The sequence below is a fragment of the Eptatretus burgeri genome, chromosome 4 (assembly GCF_056783735.1).
Source record: "Eptatretus burgeri isolate ZD-2024b chromosome 4, Ebu_testis_v1, whole genome shotgun sequence".
Taxonomy (NCBI): domain Eukaryota; kingdom Metazoa; phylum Chordata; class Myxini; order Myxiniformes; family Myxinidae; genus Eptatretus; species Eptatretus burgeri.
Window position 1 is genome coordinate 91226792 of NC_140964.1, and position 12336 is coordinate 91239127.

The 12336-nt window shown below is 41.2% G+C and overlaps 2 protein-coding genes across 7 annotated transcripts in view; both read left to right on the plus strand.

Annotated features, from left to right (window-relative positions):
* The window catches only part of RPAIN (RPA interacting protein), a 54909-nt gene extending 52951 nt beyond the window's left edge, over positions 1-1958 (plus strand). For both annotated transcript variants that reach the window (XM_085879302.1, XM_085879301.1), the window contains one exon: positions 1360-1958. In XM_085879302.1, coding sequence (XP_085735428.1) covers positions 1360-1416 — 57 coding nt within the window. In that variant the 3' untranslated portion in view covers positions 1417-1958. The remainder of the gene's footprint in view (positions 1-1359) is intronic.
* Positions 1959-3813: 1855 nt separating this feature from the next.
* LOC147028666 (calcium/calmodulin-dependent protein kinase kinase 2-like) overlaps positions 3814-12336 on the plus strand; it is a 200879-nt gene continuing 192356 nt past the window's right edge. For 2 of the 5 annotated variants that reach the window (XM_085879314.1, XM_085879320.1), the window contains exons 1-2: positions 3820-4120; positions 7137-7642. In XM_085879314.1, the coding sequence (XP_085735440.1) occupies positions 7202-7642 (441 nt within the window). In that variant the 5' untranslated portion in view covers positions 3820-4120; positions 7137-7201. Of the gene's footprint in view, positions 4121-7136; positions 7643-12336 lie in introns of all 5 variants that reach the window. The other 3 variants (XM_085879318.1, XM_085879316.1, XM_085879315.1) reach the window with 3 other exon arrangements.

The following is a 12336-nucleotide window of genomic DNA, read 5'->3' on the forward strand; positions in this document are numbered from 1 at the left end:
ACCCACTGCATCAATGGCGGAAAGCTTCCGAAATGAATATTTTTATACGACCTTTGCACTGTTTATTTTATCTCGATTTAATTATACACTTGAAAGTTGAACATTGGAGAACACAAATCTCCTCCTTATCACTTCCAAAAACCTCCAGTTTTACAGTACTTACTCTACTTGGACATGTTAAATATAATACTGAAGGGCCAATTTTGTGCTCTTCCAAGCGGTCGCGTCACGTTTTTCTCGGTACTGTGACCTGGACTGAAAGACTTCGTACCTGTGAGAGTGCATCGCACATAGTGGCAATAGTCAACTTTCAAATCTGAAGCAGAATAAACACTTCGTTTTACATTCATTTATATGGCGACGTGTGACGTCACCGCTGAGGCGTCAGGACGTCATGACATCATCTGTCATTCGGTGACGTCATTACGTCTGCCGTCTACAGACCGTTACCGCTGAGAGGTGTAATTCCACTCCTCAAAAATAGCGTCTGCAATGTAAAACCCTCTTCTGCACATGCTGACTCCCTCAGAATGTGAATTTGACACAAAAAATGTAACAAGAAACATTGTATCTTCTATCTATATATTAACACTGAAGGACCAATTTTGTGCTCCTCCTCATGGTCGCGTCACATTTTTCTCAGTACTGTGACCTGGACTGAAAGAAACTTCGTACCTGTAAGAGTGCATCACGCATAGTGGCAATAGTCAACTTTCAACTCTGAAGCAGAATAAACACTTTTCGTTGAGATGGGGGCGAGAAGTGAAGAGGCGGGGGCGGGGGATGAAGAGACGGGGGTAGGGAGTGAAGAGGCGGGGGAAAGGTAAGCAAATTTTTGGGCGGGGGTAAGCAAATTGAAAGCGGGAAATGGGGCGGGGGCTGGGGTGAATTAGGCGGGGTTGAGTGTGAGGGGGTGGACAGGGGGGCGGGGGCAAGTGGGGCGCGGAATCAAGAGACGGGTCGGGGAGTGAAGAGGCGGGGCCGGGGTAATTAAATTTTTGGACCGGGGTCAGCAAATTGAAGGTGGGGGGGAATGGGGCAGGGGCGGGGGATGAGTAGGTGGGGGCAAGCACGCCCTGTCCAGTCCATGTCCTTCGAGTGTGGGTGAGCTGGTGAGGGTGGTTGAATGAACAGAATCCGTCTGTGACGGGGCTTCGGCTCGTGTTAAATAAGGTGGTGAATAAGACTGCATCGACAGCGATAAATTTCTGGCATTTTTTTTTTAATCCAACCTTTAAAATCATCATTTTATTTCAATTGAATTACATATTTGAATACTACGTGTTCTATGAATTCGCCAGTTAAAATTTCTACCATTCTTTCACGACACCGCTGTCCAACCATTTGCACGTGTCCTAGAATGCCCTGCTGGCGAATACGAAGAAAATGAACATTTTGATCGGGTCATCCTTCTGATGCAAGTGAAAAGCTTCGAAGAAGGCAACGGCATGAACGGCATGACCTGCCCTTCCTGCGGTGGGTCTTCCCTGGTCGACTCTCCATCGTCTGATGGTGCAGTCTCTGCGATGGACACTGACTCTGGAGATGATGCCTTGTTTGCTTGTTGCATTTGTGAATGATAAAAATTGTATCTTGATGAGATAACATTGTTTCCCTTCATGTGGAGCTTTGTACATTAAGCACTTTGATATGTTTGATATGCCAACTTTATGTTTGTGAAACTTTTTCTCTTGAATTTTATTTCGTTTCCATTATTATGAGGCAAGTTGTGTATGTATGTATGTATGTATGTATGTATATATATGTATATATTTCTTTACAAGGTACATGTGACTCACTACGTTGACTTTTTTTTCTGTGCACTCTTATTTTATCGCGGAGTGCATTTTTGTGGCACCCGTTTTTCTGTGTTTTGCCCCAACCTCCACCCTCTATCCCCCGGAATCGGACGAGTTGCTTTGTGAAATCTCTGAATAAAGTTTATTATGCTCACCGAAGGAGAGAGTTTAGCATTTGGCTTTGTTTGTCTGTCTGTCTTTGACCGCCTCGAACTTTCGCGTTTTTCCCCACAACCGCTTTGGCGGATTGAGACGAAATTTTCACCAGAGGAGCGACTACTCATGTGGAATGTTTTAATGATAATGATGACATTATAGGTCACGTGGTGTGGCAGGCATGTTGGAAAAACTTTGGGCTGATGTATCTGAAACCGCACCAATAAAAAAAAACTTGGCACATAGCAAGTACTCATGGAGAATGTGATTTTTTAAAAGACGTCATAGGTGTCTTCGTTATGTCATAATTGCCTCTGTAGAACACTACATCTGATCAGTATGAATTTTTTTGAGGATCATCTTGGGATAAATTGGTCCACAGAAAAAAAAATTGATGACATCGGTCACGTGATTTTTAAAAAAAAAGAAAAAACCTTCAAAAATTTCTGAAGTGGCTGAACAGATCGAGGAAAAACTTTACACATATGACTGTCTATCCATGAGGAACAAAAGGTTCACATATGATGTCTTAGGTCACATGGTTTGGCACCCATATTGGATTTACCCTAAAACCTATAAAAAAATCTCCAGAATGGCTGGACAGATCGCAGGGCTAGACTTTACACAAATGTTCCCCAAGCGAAGGGTGTACAAGTTTGTTCAGGAATAATTGATAGGTCACATGGTTTGGTGGCCATATTAGATTGAAGAAAAATATTAAATGTTTTCTCTGTAACCGCTTACTCAATCGACGTGAAACTTCACAATTATGATCTAGTCGTGATGGGGAATACGTTTAAAATTTGAACTTGATCGGCCACGTGGTCTGGCAGGCCAGCATTATGAAATTTTTGATCTGGGTTCTTTTTGTTGTTTTCTTTTTTTTAATAAGGTTCACTTGGCTGTGCCTGGATGAGTTTGAGGGTGGAAGAGTAGCAGCTGAAATGCGAATCCTCTCCAGGTTTCTCCTGATGACTTCATCTTTGCTTTTTCCTTGTTTGGGTTCCTTCTGATTACTCCAATGAAGCACTGTACCTATGTGGTCTTCCATTTAATTTGAATTGAATTTATTTTAATCCCATTCTAAATTAAATTGAATAATAATAAACGTCATGGGTCAGGGTCAGGTGTCCCATCAAAGTGGGACGTCTTGGTACCCGGTCATCACTGCCAGCAGTTATAAAGTGGCAGTTCTAGTTATGTCTCATCAATTATGTAACACATCAGTACACAAACACCACACAAAATCCATTACACAGAACAAGTCCTGGTGAGGGTCTGCAATCTCTGATTGCTCTTTTTCTTGTTTTGTTTTGTGAAACCTTTGATGAGCATTGAAAAAAAAAACGACAGCTTGAAGTTCAGGATTGCTCGAGGTAAAGAAAGTTGGAGGAGTTGAAAAGAAGCTGTCTGTGGTAAAACTGAAGATCCCATCGATTTATTAAGAACGCATAATGGGGGCGGAAATTTTTCAACCCCTCTCCCCCGTCCCCCATCAACCAAGTTGTGTACTTGAGATGCCCTTCCTTCCCTCCCTTGACCCTGAGTTCTTGATATCGCAACCGACTTTTCCTTTTCTTTCTATAACCCCTCCGAAACGAATAACATACTCGTCACTTGTTTTGGCAATATTGTATTCTTCTCAATTTAGCTCCAAAACCTCTGAGCAAATGATGTGGAAAAGCACCGCGACGGGTACCGCATCGCACCACAATGCTCGTACTCAAACCATTGAATTGGATATTGGTGGAAAGATTATGGGAAGTGCGAATTTGTCGCCACCCAGCACCATCTTGGGAGGCCCACTCGGAGCGGAAATATTTCGATTGGCGTGATAAATTCTCGGGAGATCTTGAATATTGAATGTTAATTTTGAGTTGAAAGTAAAAGTCTATGTTAACACTTTCTCGCATAAACATAACGCAACGCCGGCCACGGTGAATCATTCATTGGTCCTAGCAACATGGCGGCGTATGCGAAGGAAAGGGGCTGCAGCGCTCTACGGGAGTCGAAGAGGGCCATTTTAGTCCCCCCCCCCAAAACGCGATTCTCACGGCGATTTTTTTTTCTCTCTCCATCCAATTGCGGATGCGGTTCCGCTTTGTCTGGTGGAAATTGAAGAAGCAGCAGCGTGTATAAGACGGTCGGTCGCTGTCCTGCTGGAGGTGCGTTTTTCCCCGTTTTTAGTGTCTGTCGACATCGCTGTCTCGCGTCGTGTGTACGTCGTACGTCCTTCCCGGCGGGCGCGTCACGACTCGTGCCTTCTCATTCCCATTTCGCTCCCATATCAGGAATTTATGTTCTTTGAGGAGCGTGCTCGTCACGTCATAACAGTTTAACGTCATGTTTTCTGTATAAATGTGCGGTTAAAATTAAAAAAAAGATTTTGGTATTTACCACAGCGCGTCTTGCGAAATTGAAAGTAAATCAAAAGGCATACAAATTCCTGATTGCTTCATATCGCATGTTTGTAAAAAATAATAATAATAATAGTGATAATAATAATAATAATATATATGTGTATGTAAATATTCTACTTTTACCTCAAAGGTATTTTTGAAAAAATCCGTTAAATTCACTTTTCCTTTCACCAATTACTCGGTGGAGGCTCTGAGGTAAAAAAAAAAAAACCTGCTTTTACCTCAGAGGTATTTTTGAAAAAATGTGTTAAATTCACTTTTCCTTTCACCATTTACTCGGTGGAGGCTCTGAGGTTAAAAAAAAAACCTGCTTTTACCTCAGAGGTATTTTTGAAAAAATCCGTTTAAAATTCACTTCTCCTTTCACCAATTACTTGGTGGAGGCTCTGAAGTAAAAAAAAAAAACCTGTTTTTACCTCAGAGGTATTTTTGAAAAAATCCGTTCAAAAATTCACTTCTCCTTTCACCATTTACTCGGTGGAGGCTCTGAGGTAAAAAAAAACAAAAAAACAAAACCTTTTGCTTTTACCTCAAAGGTATTTTTGAAAAAATCCGTTAAATTCACTTTTCCTTTCACCAATTACTCGGTGGAGGCTCTGAGGTAAAAAAAAAAAAAAACCTGCTTTTACCTCAGAGGTATTTTTGAAAAAATGTGTTAAATTCACTTCTCCTTTCACCATTTACTCGGTGGAGGCTCTGAGGTAAAAAAAAAAAAACAAAAAAACTGCTTTTACCTCAGAGGTATTTTTGAAAAAATCCGTTTAAAATTCACTTCTCCTTTCACCAATTACTTGGTGGAGGTTCTGAAGTAAAAAAAAAAACCTGCTTTTACCTCAGAGGTATTTTTGAAAAAATACGTTCAAAAATTCACTTCTCCTTTCACCATTTACTCGGTGGAGGCTCTGAGGTAAGAAAAAAAAAAAACCTTCTGCTTTTACCTCAGAGGTATTCTGAAAAAATCCGTGAAATTCACTTTTCCTTTCACCATTTACTCGGTGGAGGCTCTGAGGTAAAAAAAAAACCTGCTTTTACCTCAGAGGTATTTTTGAAAAAATCCGTTTAAAATTCACTTCTCCTTTCACCAATTACTTGGTGGAGGCTCTGAAGTAAAAAAAAAAAAACCTGCTTTTACCTCAGAGGTATTTTTGAAAAAATCCGTTCAAAAATTCACTTCTCCTTTCACCATTTACTCGGTGGAGGCTCTGAGGTAAAAAAAAAAAAAAAAACCTTCTGCTTTTACCTCAAAGGTATTTTTGAAAAAATCCGTTAAATTCACTTTTCCTTTCACCAATTACTCGGTGGAGGCTCTGAGGTAAAAAAAAAAAAAAAACCTGCTTTTACCTCAGAGGTATTTTTGAAAAAATGTGTTAAATTCACTTCTCCTTTCACCATTTACTCGGTGGAGGCTCTGAGGTAAAAAAAAAATAACTGCTTTTACCTCAGAGGTATTTTTGAAAAAATCCGTTTAAAATTCACTTCTCCTTTCACCAATTACTTGGTGGAGGCTCTGAAGTAAAAAAAAAAAAACCTGCTTTTACCTCAGAGGTATTTTTGAAAAAATCCGTTCAAAAATTCACTTCTCCTTTCACCATTTACTTGGTGGAGGCTCTGAGGTAAGAAAAAAAAAAAACCTTCTGCTTTTACCTCAGAGGTATTTTTGAAAAAATCCGTTAAATTCACTTTTCCTTTCACCATTTACTCGGTGGAGGCTCTGAGGTAAAAAAAAAAAAACCTTCTCGGAATGAGATCGAGTCCAAGAAATGCCATTTTTAAAAATCTCCACATACGAGTTCGTGTACAGTATATTAAATAAATATCATGAGTGAAGAAACAATGTGTTATTTATTTATATATGCCTCGTTATACCTTTTTTTTGGTGAGTCTTGTTACACCTGTGAGTGTCTTCGAACTCCGTAAGCCGTCAACGTGTCCCATTTGTCTTTCAGACTTCAAGAAACACGAAAACTTGTGAAAAAAATCCCGAAATAATCTTGAAAGCAAACATCACTTTATGAACATGGGTCCATTTAACATAATAATGGTTGGTTAAACCAGCTGGATACTGGAATCGTATTCATCATCATCTAATTATTACCACCCAGGTAGACGGTAGTTATGTTTTCAGCCCTTGTCTGTTTGTCTGTGAACATGATATCCAAGCCTGGTGTTGGCTCAGTGGTTAGGGTGGTGGCTCGGGATCCTAGGGTCCTGAGTTCAAGCCCCGTTGGCCACTGAATTAATACACCAGGAGGTTGACTCTGCCTGTCATCCTTCCGAGGTCGGCGAAATGAGTACCAGTTCCAGTGTGTGTACCGCTACGCTAGAGGGGCACTGCATCAGCGACACAGTCACGCTTCATGAAATGATAGCTACCCCGGCAGCTAAGCTGCCATACGACCACCACCAACATGATATATCTCAAAAAGTTATGGATGGATTCAGACTAAACTTGGCGGACAGGTCGGGTGTGCGACGAGGATGAATTGATTAGATTTTTTTGGTGAAGATCCGAATCCAGATACAGCCAATCGGTGGGATACAAAATGTAAACTGTTCAGCCTGGCAGAGGTGTGCGCTCCACTGAGTGCCGTTGAAGCTCGCTCTTAATTTCCCAGCCGACCCTCGAATTTTGCTTCGTCTCGCTGTTTGCATCTGATTCGTAGTGTTCTACCTCAGCCGTCAAACTGCCGTCACTGCGGTTATGGAAATGACACTCGTGTCGTGTTTCTTTAACTCTAACCTCAAAACTTTTCCTCTTCAGTACCGTGGCTTTCTTACGAGTTTCGAGAAACCAAAGGGACAAAGGGAACACGGTGTGCGAAGGTTATGGAGACATCCCCAACCCGTGCGTCTGGCACCCCTGTGGACGTCGACACCATTTCCCCGACCGACGAAGGGCCTGTTGAAGGGTCCATTGAAGAAATAGCCGACTTGCTGTCTGGTACGAGCGTCCACAGTCGGTGTGAGGGACAACTGGGACGAAGAGTTAGTGAGCCTGCCAAGGGGCTCTTACCTTCGTCCTCAAAGCTTCCATTCGGCCACGCGGTATGTGTGAGCACGGCTGTGAAAGACGGCCAACGGCACGAGCCGTCAATCCCCGGTCGTAAACTTTCCCTGCAAGAGAGGCCGGCGAGTTCATACCTCTCGGCAGTCGACTTTACGGGCCGTTGTATCTACCCATCACTGCCCTATTCTCCAGTATCGTCACCAAGCTTTCTACGCCGACCAACTGTGGAGTCCCATCGTGTCTCTGTCACCGACTTGCAGGCGAGTATCGGTCTTCCTGATGCTACCACTCCGTACCCTTACATGTGTCCACCTCTTCCATCTCCTCTTTTTGTCCACCATTGTTGCTGTAAAACCAGTGCGTATGATAGAGATCGGTACAGACCTCTTTCAAAAATCCCTGGAATAAATTTGGACTAAAGTCCGTGATATTCTCCTCTTAAAAACATCCAATACGGTACAGTTATTTTGGTAATAATAACAATAGATTTCCACAAATTAAATATTTCATATTCTGCCATTAGCGATCCCAACACACGCTATGACTTTTCTTCCAGTTCAATTGAATACATTACAACAATATTATTTCTGAAAATAATATAAATGAGAATTTCAAACATTCACAAGTGAATGCAAGAGTATTTCCTGTCCCCTATCCACTTTGACCCCTATAAAATCAAAACAAGAACTCTGTACCATTATTTGCCTGCTTGTCTGAAGGCGCTGTGACGAGGTATTTTTGGTAGCGAGCCTTGTCTGGATTGGTTTAAATATAAAGGCTCAGCAGGTCAAAGGCCTTGATTTTGTGATCAATTTTGACCTTTGACCCTTGTCGAAATGAAGGGAAGACCAGACCCACGTCTACTTTCTTTAGTGTGGAGTTACTGTGGTACGGTCTGATTCTACCAATTCTTGTCTGGATTGGTTGAAATGCAGCAGCATGGCAATCCAGGAACATTCATTTTGTGACTAATTTTGAGCGTTACCCTCTGTAAGGTCCTGAACCTGTTTTGAAGCACCTTCATGCCGAAGTTCATCTCCATCAACACAAATACAAGGGAATGGAAAGGCAAAATGTGTGATTTCTTTTATAGTTTTTCACCTTTGACCCCTTAAAATTATAACAGGCCAAAGTGAAAAAATAAAATACAAAAATGGTCTGGGTGTTTTGGACCAAGGCACCTCCGTACCAAATTTGAAGAGGATCGGCTCAGAAATTAAGGAGTGGTGTGCGATTGTAATTTGCTGGCAAGAAAGAAAAATAAACAAACAAACAGCTCCCATACGAGCCTTGACAGTGGCTTATCTGGGCCTTTATCTAATGTTGAAACCCAAATTTGGTAGCATTCTGACTGGTGGGTCTGGAGAAGAAGATTTTTGAAGGAATTTACATGATTTTTGAAGTCGAAGTCGAACCGCCAACCTCCCACACTCAGAGAGAACGCTGTAACCATGTTACCACTGAGGCTGGTGAGAGCTTCAGAGACAGGTAACCGCTTTAGGAAATTCGACCGAACGGCTTCCTCTCCATTCAAGGCCATTGGCTTGAAGTGCATTAAAGCATTATAATAAATGATTTTTTTTGTTATACTTATGAGTGAAGTTTAAGATCATAGTAAACAATCAAACTAAACATCAGAATAACCCTTGTAATTACCTCCATCACCAAAGGTGGATGGAGGTTATGTTTTCACCCCTGTTTGTTTGTCTGTGAACAGGATATCTCTACAAGTGGATGGATTCAGCCTAAACTTGGTGGACAGGTTGGGTGTGTGACGAGGACGAATTAATTAAATGTTGGTGAAGATCCGAATCCAGATATGGGAATTTAATTTTTTTAAAAAGTGATTCTTCACCAATGAGACACAGGGCTAAAAACGATATATAGCACGATATTTCAAAAAGTTGTGGAAGCGTAATGATAAAACTAGGTGGATGAGTTGGTTAGGTGACGAGAATAAGCCGATTCGATTTTGGTTCATGTCCGGATTCAGATCCGACCTATCAGTGGGTTACAAAACATAAACTGTTCATCCTGGCGGAGGTATGTACTCCACCGAGTGCCCTTCGAGTTTAGTCTCGATCCATTAATTATTTGTTCTTGCATTAATCCTTATCCTCTGATGTTGACCTTTTATTGTGGGTTCCAGTGATCATTTCATTGAAACGTGGTAGCATGCAACAGTTAACAGCAACGGTGAATCCAATACATTTGATAATGTCCATTGACCTTTTAAAATAAAGGTCACGGGATTGTCTGGTCACTGGTGATCACGAGGGAGCTTGATGCTCACCGAGAGAGGGTGGCCCTGAGCAGTGCAGCATCATGGTCCATGGTATTCACAGCGTCTCCTTGGAGAGACGAACACACTGCCCCTCGCTGCTCAAACACAAGCTGAGTGAGCATTCTGGTAACAAGATAAGGAAGGAATCGGACAAAATCCTCCACTACGATCCTCTACTCAGCTTGTCATATTCTCAAACAGCTCCTCAATGAATTTGTATGTAATTGAGTTCTAAATTTCCTGCAAGTATGGCTAAAGATCATCCAAGGGGAGATTTAAGCAAGATATCTTCAATCACAAAGTGATTGCCAAGGGTAAGCCTGCAATCCAATGATGGCCATATTCTTTTCAGACCACCATATCACCTTGACCTTTAACATTTAGAGATTGAGTTTAAGTTAAGAAAATGTGTCTCCAATCTACATTCTATTCATAAAACTCAACATCTTGAGAATCAGTGGAAAAATTTTCAAGTTGTGATCAAAAGGGTGTTTTTTGTTAATTAGGTTACAATCCGAAAAAACAGGTCAAGGACACTAATCAAATATCAGGTGCACAACTTCAACGCAGGTTCACTATTATAATGCAAGAACATCTTGGAAGGCAAAGTGGTCTTTAAGATTGCGCATTGGCAAAATTGAGCGATGACAAAAAACACGTTATCTTTTCAGACCGTAGTTTGACAACCTTAGATTTTTGGTGAAGATCCGAATCTAGATCCAGCCAATCAGTGGGATACAGAGGGGTATTATATAAATTAAGCATAAATGTGCCTTACTCTTGGGCAGTGTTTCTCAACCTTTTTTGTCCCACGCCCCACTTTGATTTTCAAAAAAATCGTACGCCCCACCATGATTGGAGACACTACAGTATATACTGCATATGTATTCAAAAGGCTTTATTAAAACTTTATTGCAAATTTTATTCAATTGCTACTCACTTCAATGGGAGCCCTGCCCCTGACGCTGGCTGCAGATCTGTTTGATTTGAGGAACCAATTTTGTCATTTTCAGCCTTAAATCACCACGTTTCGTGATTTCCAGTCGATTTCTCTTAGCTTGCAGCAAATCTTGAATTGATCAAGGGCACGCCTTACCGGCGGATTGGCTAACAAGGGTGCGGTGAAGCAGTTTTTAGTTATGACGCTATGAGGCATCAGTCGCAGCTTCAAACTTTTGAAAATTTGAAAGTGCAAAGCTATGAAAGCGATCATATATTGATTCATTAATTCTGAATCCTCATTCCCCACCAAAATATTGCCATGCCCCACCTTGAGAAACACTGCTCTAGAGTCTAGGGTATCTTGGGATGGTCATTTCGTTCCGATCGGATAAACCTTCATCGAGTTCTGGTGAAAATGTTAAAATGCTTATAATTAGGTCATGATGTTAACATTAGGTCAAGGTCAAAAAATGTCAACCACACCTACTTTTTATTCCATGATTGATGTAAAATTTCATTCTGAAAGTCCCAGTCAGATCCGACATACAGCTCGGACATTGGCAGGTAAAAAAGGGGGTTAAAAACCCCCCCAAAATGGTGCTTTAGTACTCCTAGGGGTCTAAGAAACTTTGTGGTACCATTAAAATTGGGGGCACTAATTGTAGAAACAAACCCGACAAGTATAAGCCCCCTTGTTATATTACAAGGGGTAGTCTTAATTACGGTATTGTTTTAACCACATCACTACAAAGTAATTTCGATTTTTCTTTGACTACAATTGAAGTTAATGATAATTATATCAATCGTATAACACGTAAAAAGCTATACCGTTTAGTTGTCACTTGAAGACCTTACACTTTACTTCATACATTTCCTTCCATAATCTGTCAGGACTATAAATATTGTCCTCACATGATCAAACAACATTATTAATTTTAACTTCTTATTGCAACATCCAAACAAGACAAATCATTTAAAAATGCAGTGCCTCGCTGGGGTATAGTGATTACAGCATATCTGAGAACGAATGTGATCTGTATAAAAGTAGATCTCCATGCAGACAGACACTCTCACTAACACACTGACTGATTACAGTGGCCTCTCCTGTCCCTTCAGGAACGGGCGAAGTTAATTATCAGATCATTTAAAGTTCGACCCACAAGCCAATGATAAAGGTGATCGAGCATTTAGTAAGTCAGAACCTCACCATGGTATATAGATTACGGTAGATAGAAAAGTATGGCTCTTGACAACAACACACAGACACACAGACAGTCACAGGGTGAAGAGACTGCACAGATTGTAAAACACTGGATTAATCATCTCCAACTTGGACATCATTCACATTCCAGGAATATAATCAACTTGTGGTTAAAGTAGACTTAACATGTTGTAATTACATGAGACAACTTTGCAAACCGTGCGTAATAAAGTAGACTGCCCCGGGGGTGCTATATTAAAGTCGGTCTGTTTGTGGATTCACTGACTGCCATGTGCGCGCACGCGCGCACACACACACACACACACACACACACACACACACACACACACACACACACACACACACACACACACACACACACACACACACACACACACACCTCCATCCATTCGGGCAGGTAATGCTAATGGAAAACGACCTTATTCAGCCCACATTTGTTTTGAATATTCTGCATTACAAAGGTGCTCAGGAGGCTTGTTTTGTAAAACTGGTAAGTTATCTCATTA